This window comes from Ornithodoros turicata, chromosome 5 (assembly GCF_037126465.1).
Source record: "Ornithodoros turicata isolate Travis chromosome 5, ASM3712646v1, whole genome shotgun sequence".
Lineage (NCBI taxonomy): Eukaryota > Metazoa > Arthropoda > Arachnida > Ixodida > Argasidae > Ornithodoros > Ornithodoros turicata.
The window spans coordinates 72599979-72619630 of record NC_088205.1 but is presented as its reverse complement, the minus strand read 5'-3'; the positions used below and the strand labels follow the sequence as shown (position 1 = coordinate 72619630).

The window sequence follows — 19652 nt, the reverse complement described above, 5'->3', positions numbered from 1 at the left end:
GTCTGTGGTAGAGGTATATGAAGTCTAGTATATCTGTTCAGTGCAGCCGTTTTTACTCTCAGGTAGATAACCCTATGAAGCTTTTATGAACCATTCCATACAAATACAGTGAGTGTATATAGAATAAAATAACCGATATATTTCTCTTTTCTCGTCCAGCAATGTCAGCGCAAGGCTTGAGTACCGGTAACATCGCTGTGATCGTCGTTGCTGTGTTCGTCGTTGTCCTCCTTATCATCATGCTCTACTATTACATCAAAAGATTCCTGCAGGACAGGGTAAAAGTTACTTTTGTGTACTTCACTACTTTCCATGCAGAGTATCCCTCATGTTCTTAACGCGACTCGTACAAAACTTCAGAGGTCCAAGAAGGACACAGAGATACTCAACAAGGCGTTATTCAACAAGGGACAGATAGAGTTCTTCAACCCGGATCTTCCTCTTTGCGAGCAAGCGGAACTCTTACCATATGATCCCCGCTGGGAGTTCCCGAAAGATCGCCTGAAACTAGGTGAGTCTCCCATTGGAATTTCTATTTGTCATTCATAAGCTTGGCTATCATAGCACGTCATTTACTCTTGTAAATGCAGGACGCACGCTTGGCCAAGGCGCTTTCGGTCGGGTTGTGAAAGCAGAGGCCATAGGGCTGGGACCAAATGGAGAGCCTCTAACTGTTGCTGTGAAGATGCTGAAAGGTATGTTGCTTGCTCGCACGTCCAGCCTCTGTTCCACGTGTGGTGTGCGCGGTGACCTCCATCAAATCCTCCTGGTCTGCGGACAGTTCGATCGCGAGCGCGCCATCGTGGAAACTGCTCTGCGACGCGTCGATCAACGCTAGTTCAGCCTTAGCCAAAATTCTCGGGCCATGGTCGGACCCCTCACATCAGATGCAAGGCCTACGAGTTGTTGCTGAGTTCCTCTCCAGCACTGGACTAGTGGACGAACTCTAGGACACTTTTCAATCGTTATTCCTTTCTCAGAGAAATGGGGCAGTGTACCGCCATAGCGGCCGTGAATGACCCACCACATCATCATCCCATTTATGTGTGTGTATGTGTGCGCGCTTGCTCGCACGCAATGTCTTAAGAATCAGAGCATGCACACAGCGCACGTTCTCAAGCTGTCATTTGATTGCGTTAAGATGATGATTAGATTAGACTGGATATAAAAGAAAAATATAATGATGAAAAATCTAGTATACATCTTCTCTGTCGTTGTCAAGACCACCCGTTTGCTCCCGTTCAGACCACATTTTTTACATTCCCGATGACCGGTATACAGCATTGCCCAACTGAAGAGCTTGGAAATTAAGAAACCACAAAATCAAGAGAAGTTGCACATTTATGGAGAAGTGCTATTATGTACTTGATTTGGGATATTCGGATGGAAAAAGGAATTCATGTGTTCCTATGGGATTCGGGAATGGTAACGTCTGCATGGGGTGACCTTCCGCAACTGTCTTCATGTCTACCAACAGGAAATATGCAATAATGCATGTTCGATCACAGCTGCTGTCAAATCGCCGCCGTACTTTAAGAGACTAAGTGAACTTGCACCTCGCTCAGATGCAGGTCCGCTTAAGAAGATTTAGAATAGACAGTCGGTGGCTTTGTGCTTCGTGTCTGTGCGTGTTCCTCAGTCTTTGCTCAAGCTTTCCCAATGGTCGGTATGGCTGCTTGGGAAATGGCCCCTCGATTCCACGGTTCCCCTACCTAAGGCGTGATTTGGTTACCCAGAATTCCACTCTGGATCCGCATCCGTATTAAACGTAGTCTCTCTTCTTCCAGAACGAGCGGACACCTCGCAACAAAAGGCCCTCATGGCGGAGTTGAAGATCCTCATCGCTCTCGGTCGCCATTTGAACATTGTCAACATATTGGGCGCAGTAACGAAAAATGTGGCGAAGGGTGAGCAGTCAAATAACGTAAAAGTGTGCAGTGATCTTACAAACTCTTACGACCTTTCAGGTGAATTGATGATGATCGTCGAATACTGCAAGTTCGGAAACTTGAGACACTACTTACTGAGACATAGGGAGCGCTTCGTCAACCAACTAAACCCACTTACGGGAAAGCTCGATCCCGATACTTTCTTTAGACCTCGGATGGATTCACAAGCAACAAATCCCGGCAGCGTGTGGAATCCCATCTATGGGTAACGTGGCTTTTGTATTTTCCTCAAATTTCATCAAATACTGCTTATATACAAGGTTTACAACAACCATCACTATAACAGTTCAGTTCTGAACGGATCTTCCCCCGTACATCACTGGGTATCCGCGCGCAGGACTTTATCGGGCGAGATATCAGCAGGGTCACCAGTGTCAAAAGAGCAAACATGCGAAGAACAAGAGCTGCGGCGCGTTTTCTCACTGGCATTTAAGGGAAAGGGAGAAAGCGCGCTTCTGGCGGATGGGGCAATACTGACCTCAAAATCAGCGTTTCCGGGAACCATTTTTTTGGCTCCATTCGTTTTCTGGAAACAGTATTGGCATCGACGCGCCAAAAGAGACGGGTGCGTTTTTTGCGCCTGTCTTTTTATCTTTAGTAGCTAAAATGTATCTCCAGGGGGAGGTTAGTGCAGCCATAGGGTAGCCCGCTTGATCTACTATAAACAGGATGTGTTTTTTTATTCGTGAGATTTTTTAAATAAAAGAAAGCTCTGAGAGGCAGCATAGATATGCCGTTGTTGCAGTAGACGCACGCCCTTGCGGACATCCTCTCGTAGAGAGTATATGGTATGTAGATACTAGATGACTAATCACCTAAACTTTATTAACCCTTTGAAGGGACGATCGCATCCGGAAACCCATCTATGACCCGATTCCACCATGTTCGACATCGGCCGACAATCTGCTTGATCATAACGATCAGATTAAAGAATTTTAAAGATAAGCGCTGCTTCCGCAGCTGCAGCGGCCTAAGTGGAGGAGTGAGCGAGTGAGTAGGGGAGAGTGCGGTGCTCAGAGGAGAAAGGCGCCGTCCAGACGCCCCGCCCCGTAGAGCGTAGTCCCCACTTGCGGGAGAAGAAAAGCGAGCCCGCGCCGCAGGCTAGCTTCGCGCGGGTGGCACTAGATGGTGCGGCTCTAGCCCCTACCCGCGTTCTCGTCATGCGACGGGAACCCGCGGGACGTTGCACGGCTTCGGCTACAGAGCAGGCTACTGAGCACACGCGCCTATCTAACCATCGGTGCTGTAGTTTCGGTATCGCTTCTCTTCAATCCACGCGCGTCATCAACGCCTGTTTTCTTTTAGGATAGTTTCCTTGAACTTGGTATGACTCCTGTGATAAAGAAAGGGATATTCCCGAACACGTTCAATAAAAAAAACTTATCTGGAATCTACCGCTTTTTTACTGCAATCTCCACGTTCTTGTCATGCTACCGGAAGTATACAACACAACGTCACATCTTTCTTTATTCTCATTGGCCACCCGCTGTGCCGTGACCGCGAACAGTCGCGCACTGCACGACTGGCTCTGCGGGAGGGAAATTCACCCGCGAGGCGAGTTCAATGGCGTCCTTCATGCAGCCGCGGGGCGCCGCGCGTCAGCTCTCCCGCAAATGGGGACGGGCCTTCACTCTGTGAGAGGCCAGCACAGCCGCGGCATTCCTTTTCGCTCCCTTCGTTCTTAGGAAGTGACGTTTTCTCGTTTTCCCAGAGAGGGAATTCCGGCATACTCTCCACATCCGTCATCTGCTCTTGTCGTCTGCTCTGTCGAATAACAGTGAAACTAGACCAGTATTTCGCGTGGGATTGTCTATACCGTGGTCAGTGGTCCACGAGGAATAAAATGACACTATAGTTTCGAGATCTTCTGGAATGGATGCGACCGTACCTTTTATTAGGGGCTTTCGGGTAAAAGTGAGACAGCAGAATGGGAGGCAATCCCCGCTGAAAGACTTGAGTTTCTCCAGCCTTCATGCAATGCACATTTTTTCTCTGATAGTTCTCTACATCTCCAATATCATGCAAATGTATAATTTTAAAGAATCGTGTAATCAGCATCATTGTCCCTCATCATCATTGTCTCTCTGTCATCATTAGCATCATTGTGCGTTGAGCCAGCGCTGGTTTAGCACTGTCATGGTGAACGGATTGCACATTGCTGCAAAAGTAAATCGCATTTTGTATCTTCAATTGCCATTCCTCAAAACAGACGCCCAAGGTATATCGACCTACTGCACAGCCCGACTTCTCCAGATGAAAGCAATTCATTCACGTTCACGCAACCAGATGGAGACGGTGACCTCAACGACTCTCACGCACTGAGGGATTCCAGCACAGAAGGTTCAAACCTAATCACGAGTGGTTCTACCTTGAGAGATCATGGAGATTACAAGGATGGTGTCTTGACGACACGAGACCTTCTCTGCTACGCTTTCCAGTGTGCAAGGGGAATGGAATACTTGGCATCTAGAAAGGTACAGCCGATTCGCTCGTGCGATGGCATTTAAAGTTCTACAAGACTGGACGACAAAAACATGCTGTGATACATTTGCTTCCCTTGCTTCAGCTTATTCATCGTGATCTGGCCGCACGGAATGTCCTGCTCAGCAAGGAAAATGTGGTGAAGATATGTGACTTTGGCTTGGCGAAAGATTGCTACAAATACTCAAACTACGTCAAGAAAGGAGATGTAAGCCTGATGTTTCATGTAGCCTCGCTTGCACTCTGTCCCAAGCAGCACAATGTACTGAAAGTCGAGTGCAATAGGGGTGGACGGGTAGGCGGAAGACCTTGAACAGACTCTTAAAGCTAAGGAACATTGATAGCACACATACCGTCCACCCCTATTGCACTCGACTTTCAGTACATTGTGCTGCTTGGGGTCTTTGCATCCTGGTCGTTGTCAAAAGGTTATAGCGTTCCTCTTGTGCCAATTTCAGGGATTGCTTCCTGTCAAGTGGACTGCCATCGAGTCTATTATGGACAGGGTATTCACTACGAAGAGCGACGTGTAAGCTTCCTTCTGTTTGGTTTTATAATGCGTTCAATTAGTGCAAAATATTTACGTGCAACTACATGCAGCTGGTCCTATGGTGTCCTTCTTTGGGAGATCTTCTCCCTGGGTGGCAACCCTTATCCAGGAGTAACAATTGACGAGTCTTTCTACAAGAAACTCAAGAACGGCTATCGTATGGAAAAGCCAGATTATGCTCCGGACGACGTGTAAGTGCACTTACGGTGCTGCGTGTTTCTTACGACAGCGCAGTGTTAAACATGCTGACAATAACAGTGAGCGGCATATGTAACGTACTGTATGGTGCACACGATTATTACAGCTACGGTGTTATGCGGAGTTGCTGGGAGCTGGAACCGAAGGACAGGCCTGACTTCAGCACGCTAGTCACGAAAGTCGGAGACCTACTCGAGGATGGAGTTCGAGATGTGAGTGCCTTGAGTATACGATCTTTCGTAGTCAATCTTTTTGACTCGTTCGTGCTCCGACACCAGAGCAGAAAATCACCCATGATTTGAGTATCATTCTCTCGTTCTTCCTCTCAGTACTATGTCGCCCTGAACGAGCCACACCTGAATGAGAACCGCAGCGTGAAGAACAACAACGACTACCTCGCTATGGGGATCCAAAGGGACAGCGACTATCTGGTCATGAAATCGGATGAGGACAACTACATCAACACCAAGACACAGGACAATGCATCGCAATACGCAAATATCAACGGCATCAAGAACGGGGGCCGCGTCGCTCCCCAGGCGGGAGAGGGTACAGACCGTAACGACCAGGTTCGTTACATGAACATCGATGGCATCTCAACACTATGTCTTCCCGGAGGTCTTGGAGAGCCTGCATCACCACCCTCACCAGGGCATGACACAAGGTCTACAAGGTCTGATGATCCGAGCGAACTGTGTGCCACGCCGCCTCCAGCCTATAACCTCGTCGTTAACGTGGACGTTAACAGTGGGGTAATCTGAAATGCTCGTTACGGCTCCATCGATAATCAACGCGATAGCGGAGTCAGATGTCTCAAAGTAATGGAATGCTCAGACATCCAGATCTGCACATACAAGAAACGGGTGGTCTCACTTCCATACAAACGTACAAGGGGCCTCCTGAGTGTGCGACACGGTATGGTACGGATAAAAGTCACAGCCAAGAGACGTAAGCTCCACGCACGCGCATTGAAGACTCATACAACTGTGTTGTATCTTCTCGAGAATACTCCTCTACAGGTTTCTACATGCTTTTTAAGACACGCCCCCTTGAGAATGTATTATCTTCAAACCGTACCTCAAGAAACCTGAAGCACCTCGACAGCATGGTTGTAACAACCGTGACACTAGGGGCTGGTGAATCTGAAGTTTGTGTGAATGAAAAAGTTGCTGAATGTTAAGACAAAGTGGAAGCTACAAAAATACCTGAAGGACGCACAATATGACTTGCAAAGACATCCGTGTGATGCCAAGTGCCTTTTATATTACTGTTGCCACTGCACCGTTCATCCCAATGAAACCATGTGTCTATTTGGAGAACGGTCATCACAGTTTTAGTGTACTTGTATTTGTTACACCTAGCACAGCCTTCTCCAAAAGCAAGATAGGCGAACTTTTTTCCCTCGTTCTGAATCTTAAGGGGACAGTCATGGAGATCATGTCAGTGCAATGTGACAGCAAAGCTTCTGTCTGCTTTTGTTTCACAAATCTCTAAACAACAGTGGAATCATTGCGTTGCGTGATATGGACTGTCCCTACAGTCACATGAAACTCTGTTGTTGCACTGCATCTCCTCACGTGAGTGCATCCTACAAAGGACATCCTGTTCCTGCGTTCCTTGGTTTCTGAGTTGTGAACCAAAGTGCATTGTGCCAGCACTTGCAAGGCTTGTGTGCAAAGAACTAGTCACTATTTTTGCGCCTTTAATCGGGACACAGTCACGAGACGGGTATGTCATCAAGTAGACTGTATAAAACATATGTATGTGCAAAGTTGCTTCAGTTGTTCAGTTTAAAAAAAAAATACTGTTGAAGAAATGTTCTAGCGTAAACAAGCACAACGGAAAAGATTCGCTGTTGTGTGTTTCGTTTGGTTACTGGGGAGACTGTCTGCTTGTCGTCAGCAGGTCAATCAAGTATATGTGTGTAAACCGTGATAGCATACGGCAGCGGTTTATTCAGAATTCCAAGCATGAAGGGATGTTGGAAAAAAATCGTGTTCGTATATATGTGTGTGTGTGGGGGGGGGGGGGGGGGGGGTCTACCTATTATTATAGTTACGGGTTGCCAAATCGTTGCCAAATCGATGGCGGGGTTGCCAGATCACCTGCACGTGCCCATTTTTTAGCTCAAGTAGCCAAAATGTAGCCAATCAGGCATATTTTTGTAGCCAAAAAGTAGCCAACGGTCCACGACTTTTACCTTTGCTTTTTCACCTTGCCCCTCGTGCCGAATTTGACTGACCAGCTGCCTGAAATGTCTCCGAGCGCTGCTCATTGCTAGCCACGTTCCTATACTATACATATCAAGCCCCACCGGATGTAGGCAACTCTTCTCCCGAACTCTAGAAAGGGAATGTGTGCTATATATATATATATCAAATTTATTGCATGTAGTATACTCGTATATGATGTGATGTTGTATATAATATGCAGATGACGAGAGGTAGCATTTAGTATAGAGCCAATGAAATACAGAAGAGGGCGCGGCTCCAAACGGAAGCCTTCAATTTGACTTGCCAGAAACAGAGCACCTTCATTACCAGACCTAGGGTCTTTAGGTCAATGCCTATTTTTTTCCACGAACCCATCCGAATTTTTGATACAAGAGCACCAACTGAGTGATAAGGATTTCATATAAGAAATCCTATTGCGCCTATATATGCCTATATGACCGTTGGCGCCTAAAATGTCGTTTTTTCCCCCGTAAAATGCCTAAATTCTTTTTTTTCGTTCGTTATTTTTTTCCGTCTGCATAAAAGAACTCGTGGAAGAAGTGGCACTATGGTAGCTAGAGCATTCCATGGTCGGGGTGTAAAAGTCACACATCCTAGCTACCATAGTGACACGGAGCAAAACGGAACTACAGCGTGAACCACGCGTTCCATATTGACGTCGGTCGTCCTGGCGCGTGGACGCAGCCCAGGCAACGTGGGCTCCGCGGACGGTCGCAGGCATTGCACAACGCCGAAACTTAGGCCGGCCATGCGAAGTCTGGGTAATTCGTGGATTGATAGTTTTAACTGCTACACCACTGACGGAGTTGTGGTGCTCCGTCAGTCGTGCGGAAAGCAAGTAAGTACACAATTCGCTTCCGCGTGCTCACGTTCGGTAGTTCAGTTCCGCAAGATGTTCCTGTGTCTTGCGTAAGAACTGGTCTGCGATTTGCAGCTTCGGTGCGAGAAAAAGTTTCACCTAGGGCAGCATGCTGCTACAGCCACGCACAAGTTCAACAGCACAGAGGACTTTCAGTCGACGTCCCGTCAAAGTTTAAGGATTGTGCAGAACGGAAGGAAGGGTCAATTGTATGCCGATTTGTGTACCGCCCTTTGTTACAGCAAACATATTGTTGGCGAAGCTCGAGAGCCCCGTCTTCAATACCTTTTTGGAGGAGTACTGCTAGACGAAAATTCCGTCCGAGTCGACGCTGCGAAAAAATTATTTGGGCACCACGTACGAAGGAGTAGCGAATACCATTCGTTATGAAACAGGAGAGTCCTGCATGGATTGAGGTGGACGAGACGATGGACGCAAACGGTCAATATGGTGGTCGGAAAATTAAATCCACACCAAAGCAGCCGCCCGTATTTGATATCCTGCAAGCCACTGGAAAAGGCAAACGGCGACACGGTGGCTTACTTTGTCAACGATTCCATGAAATTTCTGTATCCATCTGGAGTTAAGATGGCAAAGTGTTGCTTCTCTACCTGATGCTGCAGCATACATGCATCGCTCCGCAACATTGCTAAAAGTGTTCTATCCCAGAATGATTCACGTCACCTGTCTCGCGCACGCTTTGTATCCTGTTGCAGAAGAAATTAGGAACACTCACAGACGTGAATAAGCTGATCTCATCTGTAAAGAAGGTGTTTCTGAACGCCCCTGCAAGGGTGAAGGCCTTCAAAGACTGCCTGACACGCCGTTTCCTCCCGAACCAATTTTGAAGCAGTGGGGCAAGTGGCTGAGAGCGGTTGAGCACCTCCAGACGAACTTTGATGGACTTTGCGCGGTTATACAGCAGTTCTCAAACGACGAGGCCCATAGTGTGAAACGCGCCCAAGACATCTTACAGTTGACCAAGATTCCTGGTGAGCTGACGTACATTTCAGCTAACTACGCTTTCATCACCAGCATCATCACGCGTTTGGAGGCATCCGGCAAAGGTTTGTGCGGGTGCAATTGCTCTTGACCGACTCTTGCTATAATGCCTGCCGCACGAAAGCGAACCGACGCCATGCCAGTAAGTCTTGTGAAGGAGCTGCGCAAAAACTGAAGTATGTACTCGACAGGCACCTGGGATTTTAAACTTTGCTGTCACTGGCTGCCGTACTAGCTGTAACTGAGTCAGCCATACCAGACGACGTTCGTCTTAAGAACATTCCAGCATTTAAGTTTGCACCGGAACGCATCTTTTCGGCATATAAGCTAGTACTTGGCGACAAGCGCCTGAGCTTTACGCCGCAAATCTGGAAATGGTGCTTGTATCGTACTGAACTACACCTGATGACTGCTTTTTATCGTTTAACTGTTGTGTGAACATTCCTTATCTGACCCAGTCCACCTCACTTCTTACCTTTAGTTAAATAAAGTTAAACACAGTTGAAAAGTCTGTACCAGAAGCGCAATTAGTGGAAACCTTCGCGTGACCATTGAGCTGAGGGGCGACAGTCTGAATTTTATTGAGCCTAAATCATTACTTTTCCTGCCTATTATAAGCCAAGCTCTACGGCTGACGGGTAGGAATACCCCAAGTGATACCCGTTGAGATCTATAGCCAGTGACAACTTAAGTCCTACAATTGGGACCGCCCACTCATTCGTGGAAGGCTCCTGTGATTGGCCACTAGCCTTTGCACGACGCCCCCGCCTCGCGATGTAGTGCCGGCTCTCTTTCTCTCTCTCCAGTCTCCACTTGGCCGCGCCGCACTACATTAACGAGCGCGGAGCGATTCTTGTGTGGGGGCGGGGTCAAGTGTATGACCGTAGTATGACTTATGTTGTCACTGACTATAGTGCTTTCTTTGTGCATTCTTGGCAACGGGCGAGAGGGAACAAGCCCAAAGCATGCCGGTAAGAGTGCGAGGTGTGCGGAGGACATCATAGGCAAACAATGGGCGCATGGAGATGACATGGTCGCAGCGGCCGAATCTTTTCGTGATGGGAAACTGATCTCTGGAGGAATTTGTGCAACCGACCGCCGCTTATTATGGATTACGATGCACCTTGCATAATTCCATCCACGTATGTAGATTTCAAGTGTCAAGTCGAATGGCGCCGCTATGCTAGACATGGACCGTCTTATTCCTTATTCCGTAATTGGGGAGGGGAGAGGAGGTAGCCTACCGCTTTTTCTTTTTTTTGGGGGGGGGGGAGGGTTGGTCGTTTTCCAATTCCGCAGCTTACCGTTACTTCGTAACATCCAGAGGTTCTACTCGTTGAAGGACGCAACGGCGGTACACGGCAGATATCTACAGAGCATACGCGTGACATGTGCACCAGACTGAAAGAATTAGTAGCACAAAAAAAATTGTTTATTATGTACACACATCATCCCTATAAATTACACAATAATTACACAAATCTAGAAACCTAGTCCATGTCCAAACAGACCTAAACCAAGATTGGCGCCAAAGAGACCAGGGAAGCCGCCGAGTCCGGGATGACCGCCATTTATCAGATGGCAGCACAGACGAAAGCCAGCGCAGCATCGTCTGCAAGGAATACAAAGTATAAATATGGTTACTTCGAACACAACAACATGTATATTCTGATAATGAAGTGGGGAGGTTTTCCACCCAACACACACACACAAAAGTTGTACAGCGCCAACTGAAATGGACAAAATTATCTGGAATCACTTGAGATGTGGCACAAGGCACATTTGAACTGTATTCGCATATACCTTATTTATCCCCCTTTCAACGAAGACATATATTATGAGTTAAATGTCTTGAACCTCACAGTTCGGCAGAGTTCCACAAGCCACTCAATCATGCCGGCTGTTGGCGCATAGCAAACTTCCACTAACAGGATGAAAAGCAACGGTCTATATGGCGCTTTAATTGTAAACTATTAAACCCAATTAACACTAAGGCGTCCGACTAAAGGGGATTAAGTTCGACGAGAGGAAGGGTTGCGTTAGCGCTACGCTATACAACTAGGCCAACTGTTTGCGCAGCTATCCCCATTTTGCCTCTCTCCCTTATTGCGCGTGAAGCGTTCTCTTTGTTCCTTTCCCAAATAAGGGCATAAAAGCTCAACGTGAAACCTTGTGAGTGGACAGACACTTGGTCACGTGGTTTCTCCAAACTACCCTCTCTCATGGGCAGAGCCAACTGTCGTAGCGTATTGGCTGAGTTAGTAAGGAACACCGGTAATGTTTCCCCTATCCAAATCACTGAACCATAGTGTGATGTCGCTTTCAAACATTCGTACATTTGTATAGGCATGTAAAAATAAGGCTACGCGAAGGACAGCGTTTGCGTACCTGACATCGCCGAATGGGAGCACACCACAGTTACAGCCGTAGGATCCCCCACCAATCAAGGGGGTCGCTTGGCTGAGGCACAGAAGAGCCAAGAGCAGCAGGGAAAACGCTAGGCACAACTTGTACATGGTTCTGTAAAGAAAGTTCTTCAGGATTACACGCAGAACAACGAATGAACAGGATAATTGCAACTTTCACTGCAGTACATTGCAAGCGTGGGGGTGTAGGAAAAATCGTCCCCAGAGGAAACGTCCCCGCAAGAAAAGTATCAAGAGTAGTGTTTGTCAAATGGAGCGTGCCCAGCTGTGGGTACCCCCCCCCCCCTCAACCGCATGGTGAACTGTCAAAAACAAGCCTAAACTAACCTAACTTCTGAAAACTAACCTAGGACAGGGTTCTAACCTAGGTTCCCACCGGGGACGTTATTTTCGAGGACGATTTTTCCGGATCCCCAAGCGTGGTACGCTGAAGTCCCCCAGCTATATGCACCGCCTGACTCATGGTACAATTCAAGCTTTTGCCGTTCGGCTTCCCCACCCTACGATTCCGTATCGCCACCTGTCAATCAGATATCAACAACGTGATGTCAGCCACTCTAATGGAATCAGGCGATTGGCTTGTCATGTTTTCGGATACGTTACCATGAAACTTTTACGTTCTCCTAAAACTCCCTATTCAACCAATCACACATAGATACGGGACGCTCGCGATGCCAAACAAATATTTGCCACACGAAAGTTTACGCATGCAGTGTTCAAGACTGCAGATATATTCAACGTAAAAGAATAGGTGAGCTAATGGTTTCATATATTCTTCAGTATAACATTTGCTAACAACCATATGAGTCACGACCTGACATTGGTAAGGTACAGTCAACGAGCAGTTTGGAAAAGCTTGAAACGCAGATTCTACCGTCCAATCTGAGGTAGTTTTCGCGGCAAACCAAATTGACACTTGACAATGCGTGAATGTGAAGTGAGGCTATTATACAGACGAGAGGGTTAGATTTCAATAAGGACTTACGGTGCTACGATGCAAGTTGGAGCCTCGTTGCTGAAAACCGAAGGCAGGCCTGCTGCTGAACTTGTGAAGGCACTCCCGATCTCTCCAGGGGAAGTAGTTGCTCTGAGGACTTTGAACCTCCTCAGGCCTTTTTGTACGTTATTTGCCCCATTCAATTTCCTTCTTCCCCGCGGCACGTGGTCGTGGACAGTTCTTTCATGACCAACATGTGGACAAAAGGGGACAAAGGGGTTTTTTCGGTTCCAAACCTGTTTCCCGTGTGGTCATGTCAGGGATGCGTCATTGAGATTCTCCAAAGTGCAAGCCGTTGTTCTACTTCTATGCCCTATTCAGGACTTCCCCTTTTCTTCTTGCTTCCCTTTTTTCCCCCTTTTGAGTTTACTTATTAGATGTTGTTTTACAACTTGCTCGAACAGACCTATAACTAAAAGCCCGGAAAGCAACTAGTAGTAATAATTTGCAACTGTATATCTTGCGTAAACAAAACGTTTTATTTTTACGTGCAAACGATTTCCGTGCCTTCGTTTATCCCTTTTGGCTTGTCAGTGACAGTCAGCGTATAATAAAAACAGACGGCGACGGACATCTTGGTGCACGGCATATCGGTGCACGGGCGTTTCAGTGCACGGAGATCTCGGTGCAGTAACATTTCGGTGCGCGTGTGGAAACATATAGGAAAGCGGTCTTGCTACGCTAGACTGTGTTGAGAGTACAGAAGTCATGGTGAAGACATGTATTTCGCTAAAAGCGTGATTATCAAAAACTATTCTCGATAAGACGTCATAGGTCGCCATTTTCCCTGTGATGGTATTTTCTACTACGAGGCTCGCTAACTTAGGTTGGATATACCTCTAAATCGATATTAGATCTCCTCACTCTCTTTTCCCCACATAATCTGACTTACGCAGTCTATAGAGGCAGCATCGGAGAGCACGGAACCATTCTTTTTTTTTTTTTTTTTTCCTATCATGACAGATGAGACCATTTTTGCGGGGCCATTTTTTTTTTCGACACCTGTAATGAATATGTCAAAAGGTCGCTAAAGATGACTCGCTACGATGGCAGTTCCAACGGAGCAGAAACTCCAAGGGAGCCCTCACGAGGAAATGAAAATCTCAGGCTGGGCTCTAGGGTACTTTTTATAACGGGATGAGCAATATTTCGGCTTCAGCGTTTTTCTTTATTTTTTTTTTGTATTAGCGTTGCGAAGAAACTGTAGCTACGAGCAGCGTACATACGTGGACAGATGGAAGGAGTGTGTGTGTGTGTGTGGGGGGGGGGGGGGGGGTTCAACTTACATTGGTGAGCAATTGTCCGTTCACCGTATGAAAAACCTCACATTAGTTTTAGGACTGCTGCGACTATTTTTTTAATTCTATTTTTGGCGAAATATTCTTCCGTCCTCTCTTTCCTTCTGTCCTACCTATGTGTCCAAGTCTGCACTCATTGCCACAGTTGCTTCGCGGTGCTAACACGGAATTAAAAAAGAACAACAGTTACGCGTTCACAGTGTTGTTCCGATTATTGGGCACCGCCTAGAGCTTCATTCGCATAATACTTGTTTGTGACCACAAAATACAAAATAGCGAACAGTTATGAAACAGTTATGTGTTAACTACGGTTATGTATCAGACCATACTTCATTTTATATATTTTTAAGGGAATAGCATGCCGACTCTTGTATGGCGAACTTTTCTCTAGATGGGTAGAAATCCAGCGAACCGGTAGAATGTAGGAAGGGAGTTGCCTCAGGACAGAAGCCGCCGATATTTCGAACAGAGACTGTTCTTCTTCTGGGTACCGTCCTCATCATTGGCATGGTATTTTTCCCTTGTTCCTTTCAAGAAACACAAAATGCGGACAAACACGGATCCAAGAAGACATCCCCTTCACGCTCATAAAAGTCATAAAAGACAAGCTCTTTATTTTTTCCCTTTTACAAGTGCACGCTCCTTGACTTGATTCCACTATACGTATGTTCAACGCAACGAAACGTACACAACGTACACAACGAAAAGTAACTATACTCTGAGGCTGGAACATGCGAACGAGAGGTGCGTGTTCGTTTCACGCCGCTGTTTGGCTTTTGACTATTTGTTTTTTGTTTTTTGTTTTATTCTTTCACTGTTTGTCTTTTTTGATGACTGCCGTATTTCGATCTTTGAAGTACGCGTACGCTGCACCAGCATAGTTGGACCGGTAACATCTCATTACGGCCCGAGTCTCATTACGGCCGAAAGTCTCATTACGGCCGAAAATCCTTTAATCCTGCCCTAAGGGCACAGTGCATGCCTTATACCCTGCTGAATATATATCCATACCTGGCTGCGACATTGCATATCAATGCAGGTTACAATACACATTTTGACATTTGGCCGTTATGAGACATCTTGGGCCGTAATGAGACTGCCTTCGGCCGTATTGAGACTTTGGCCGTAATGAGACACTTGGGGATTAAAGGATTATCGGCCGTATTGAGACTTTCGGCCGTATTGAGACATCGGCCGTAATGAGACTTCGGCCGTCATGAGATACAATCGCTGGACCGGCACGAGTCAGAAAAGGGATTTCCTTAAATCTAGAACAAGTGTTCAGATTTTTCTCTCCCTTTGATAGTGCTCCAAAAGGAGGACATGTTTTGGGCAAATACAGTTAGACCACGGATAGGGTTGCCACCATTTGTAGTGAAAAATACCGGCTGAGGGAGAGGAGGTGGAATAAAGGGAAAGGGGGAAATGTTCGCGGGAAAGGGAAAGTAAGTGATGGGTGAAGAGTATACAGAGAGAGAGAAAGAACGAGCTTACTGGCTGAAGACAACAATAATAATAATAATGAATAACTAAGAAAAGGACTGGTGACTACGGAGTTGGGTCTGTGTTCCCGATTTATTCAAGCTGTAGTGGAATGTTGAAAGGAAAACCCCGTAAAAGCCCGTATGAATGGTATTGAGCCACAAATACCGGCAAAAGGCTGCCGGTATCACCTTCCTACCGGCAACCGGCAGAGCGATGGCCAGAGCGAACCGGCCATGCCGGTATAATACCGGCCTGGTGGCAACCCTAACCACGGACCGTGGTTAGACCCATAGCCCAGATTATTGACCTGTTTTCGAGGCAGAATGTGGGCCGATAAAGAGGTGTTCTTTCCCCACTTGTTTTTGCGGAAGTCTTCTTTGAGGTCATTCGACTCGACAAATTTTACCCTTGCTGTGTCTTCTTCACTGTTCGGCAAAGAATGACCAAAGAATGAAAATTCCGAAAGGCATGTCCTACTGAACGACCGCGCGTCTCTCATTAAATGAGTGGGGATGTCCCTGAAATGCGTTTTTGTGGTTCTGGGACATTTCGTGGAGCGTCGTTTCATCTAACGCCGTTTCATCGAAAATTGATATTTCATGGAAACTTCTTTCATCGGACGCCGTTTCATTGTATTGGTGACGGCGTTTCATGGAATCGTTCCCTGTTTCGTAAAATAACTTTACCCAAACGGGGGTGGGGCATATGTTTATTTATCAAAAACGGACAGATTGGATTAGATTAGATTAGATTACACATATCAAAACATGGAAAGCAAAATTGAATCAGTTTATTGAACTGCAAAAACAGCATCTATGCTGCTCCCATAGATTTTTTAATTAAAAAAATCTAAGGAATAAAAAAAAGACACCCGTATATGCTGCTAATCTGTATTTATGTTGTGTGTGTGTTTTGTTCGGTTATGTAAAACGTATTCGCTTCGCACTCGCTTCGGTTACGTAACTATTTTCTTCGTATTCGCTTTGGGTATAACATTACCATTCGCACAGTCTTATTAGATTTCGTGAGTTACTATATGCGTTCCATCAGCAGGAAGGAAGCAAATAATCGGAAGCTTTCGACGCATGTCGGTAATGATATATTAAGCTGTAATGACGTACCTGTAATAATGACGCCCCCCCCCCCCCCCAATTTTTTCCAACACCCCTCCGTGCTTGGGATTCCGGATAAACCACTGGCAGCCACCTTCTCTACAGAAAAGTGCTGAAAGACTACGGAACAAATGAACACACGAACGTCAGTATCTAGCGCTGAAATTCAATGATCCGGTGAAGGTAGGCTCAAGAAAAAGTAAGCAAGTAAGTAAGCAATTCTTACTAATGGTGTACTAACCCTTAACAGGCGTAACGTACAGGACGCACATACCATCTGAAAGAAGCTTTCCTTCCAGTTTTGCATCGCCGTGCGTTTGTCAAGTTTATGACCTCCCCGTCTATTACGTGTAGTACTTTGTACCAAGATAAGAACTTCACTAAGACACTGTACGTGGGATCACACATGAGCAGCTCGAGCTTCGTGCTGACAGTGGCTTTTCTACAAAGTTCGAGCTGTGCAGCGTCCAGTAATAGCTAAGCGGACATTAGCAGAACACTAAATGGAATGATATTACGTTTCTTCTCGAGGAAGACGCACTGATAAGGAAAATGACACTAAATTTTCAGTAAAGTTGCCCCAATCGGGGCGCAGACAATATTGCTCACCAAGCCGGATCGACACTTTTTTTATGTGATGTGATTTTGTTTCGCATTTATGGTGTCCTCATAGTTGACTTTTTTGTGTTTGCTGAACTTCTTTTTTTGTTGGCTTTCTAAGGTTGCTTCAAATAGATCTACGAAAACTACCAGTGAAGAGGGGGAGGCGAGAGGTCGCCGGCTTGCAGGCACGCCTGAGGCGTCTTTGTCAGGACTACCTGCGTCACCAGGATCTCCCAAGAAACATAGAAGCCGCGGAGAGATGCATCCGCTTCCGAAGCCGTAACGACGATGAAAATAAACGTCACGTGGTTCCAAAAGTACGCTTGTCTTTGGGAGCAGAGCTCGGCTTTATGTGTTCCTCAGTCTCTGGGTTTTAGTTATGAATGTAAGAACTCGACGTTTGCGGGAAGCGTTCAATCTTAGAAGGCTAAAAAATAAGTTCAGCCAACTTAAAAAAAAGTCATGTATATATGAGCGCCATAAACGCGAAATAAAATCACATCACAAAGCAACAAGAAATAACAACAACAGCAACTTTATTTTTCGATTATCTTAATAATGTATTTATTTATCTGATTGTGATTACCTGATCAGTAGCTTCATTAGTGTGATCACAATATGAGTGTGATGAAACAGGCGGTGTGCAGTTGTCCAGCTTCAGCGGTTCTGTGGTGAGCAATTGTCCGGCCTCAGCAGTTTTTTGGTGAGCAATTGTCCTGGATCTGCTCCACTCGGACGGATCCTCACATTTCTTTCCGATAATTTGTCATGTTTTCGGGTCACGTCGGATAATTTGTCACGAGCACTCGGGTGAAATAGAAGCCGGCCCTTGTGGGAGGGTAAATGATAATAATTATACCAACGAATAATAATAATAATAATAGCAGGTAATAACCGACACTTGTACTCGGCGTGCGTTCATCTGTTGCAATGTACAACCAGTACGATGCAGAGTAAAGAACTGGAAATTGTATGATAGTGGTGCGCGTTATCCACCTATGCGCGCTGTGCACCGAATAATACAGTAATGGTTTTCTATGGACCGACTTCAGAGATTAGCTTTCTCTGTGCGTTGCCTCCGGTCGGAATGATTTCCTGCGGAAAGGGGAGACGAAAAGTATTCCTGTTTGCTGTGTGCTACGGAAACCGTAGAAATATAGCGAGTTAGTTGGCTATACTTCTTCTAGCTCACCACACTTCTTCTGCTCCTATACCAGCAAGTCCACCAGGCCGATGCCACTGCTGATGAATCTGCCACTACTGGCAGGATGGTTGCAGAAATGGGATAATATGGTACGATTGTAATTATGATGGTCGAACGTTAAGTTCTAGAACGGCCACTGCTAGGATTCGTGACAAGTCCCGTGAGAAAGTAAACTTGGGGCAGAGTTGCACGTAACGCGTTACTAGTAATTGCGTTACTAGTAATCAATTACTTTTTTCAGTAATGTTTAACGTAATCAATTAATTTTGTGAGCAAGTAATTTTCCAAGTAATCTGATTACAATTTTCGGTAATCAATTACTGAGTAATCGATTACTTTTTTAACCTTCTTTCAACAATGGCAACCCCTTTTCAACAAACAAATCTGTAATAAACGCGTGTATGTGTTTTGTATGTTGCTTTCAAATGTATTTGTGAATTTCACTTACCATATATGTTGGTGTCTCATTTTAGAAAATTTGTAACAAGAGCTGCATAGTTGCATTCACTGCAGGCTTGTTGGCTTTGCTATGGCCCACAATTTAAATGTAACGGAAAAAGTAACGCGTTACATTTTTAATCGGTACCGTATTACATTTTTGATGAAGTAATTTGTAACGGTAAAGAATGACTTTCCGCACAGTAGTAACAGTAATTGTAATCAATTACTTTTTCCGAGTAACGTGTACAACTCTGACTTGGGGTTGTGGCGGACCGTGAACAACGACGAGGATGAACACGCGCCTGGAGCACCCGCTCCTCAGTTTTACCGGCACCGTCCTAGCGTGCGGCCACGCACATTTGCTCCCTGGGACATTCCATCACCGCCGGTTAGGACTCATGTAGAGCGACACCACCTCCACTGCATTTCAAAAGCGTGGAGGACGTGGTGTTCCTCTACAGGGTCATAGGCTTTGGGCGAGTTCAGTTTCTTGGAGGAACCAGACTAGGCTATGAGGTTCGGAGCATCTTTGAGCGAAAGAGCCTCTGGGATGTAGGACATCGTATCCAGCGTACAATTCCTGCAGTCTCCAACGTATTTCTCACGAACCCAAGCATATGCACGACAATATATAGCTATGAACGTGTTCCATATATAGTTTCGGTTTACTGAGACTCTGTTTTCCAGAGCCTCACCTTGTATAATTATAATTGTAATATTTTTTACAGATTCCCCCCGCTGTCACCCTCTGGTTTTGCCCATTCATTGGGGGAGTAGGCTGGCTTCTCTAAAACGGCTGTCTTCCTCAAAAGA

General features: G+C 46.0%; 1 protein-coding gene across 2 annotated transcripts in view; it reads left to right on the top strand.

The window, feature by feature from the left end:
• LOC135394730 (vascular endothelial growth factor receptor 1-like) overlaps positions 1 to 7028 on the top strand; it is a 45624-nt gene extending 38596 nt beyond the window's left edge. For both annotated transcript variants that reach the window (XM_064625628.1, XM_064625629.1), the window contains exons 12-22: positions 160 to 278; positions 361 to 511; positions 591 to 695; positions 1788 to 1907; positions 1968 to 2154; positions 4159 to 4423; positions 4516 to 4638; positions 4889 to 4959; positions 5031 to 5171; positions 5285 to 5390; positions 5508 to 7028. In XM_064625628.1, coding sequence (XP_064481698.1) covers positions 160 to 278; positions 361 to 511; positions 591 to 695; positions 1788 to 1907; positions 1968 to 2154; positions 4159 to 4423; positions 4516 to 4638; positions 4889 to 4959; positions 5031 to 5171; positions 5285 to 5390; positions 5508 to 5939 — 1820 coding nt within the window. In that variant the 3' untranslated portion in view covers positions 5940 to 7028. The remainder of the gene's footprint in view (positions 1 to 159; positions 279 to 360; positions 512 to 590; positions 696 to 1787; positions 1908 to 1967; positions 2155 to 4158; positions 4424 to 4515; positions 4639 to 4888; positions 4960 to 5030; positions 5172 to 5284; positions 5391 to 5507) is intronic.
• Positions 7029 to 19652: the final 12624 nt, after the last annotated feature.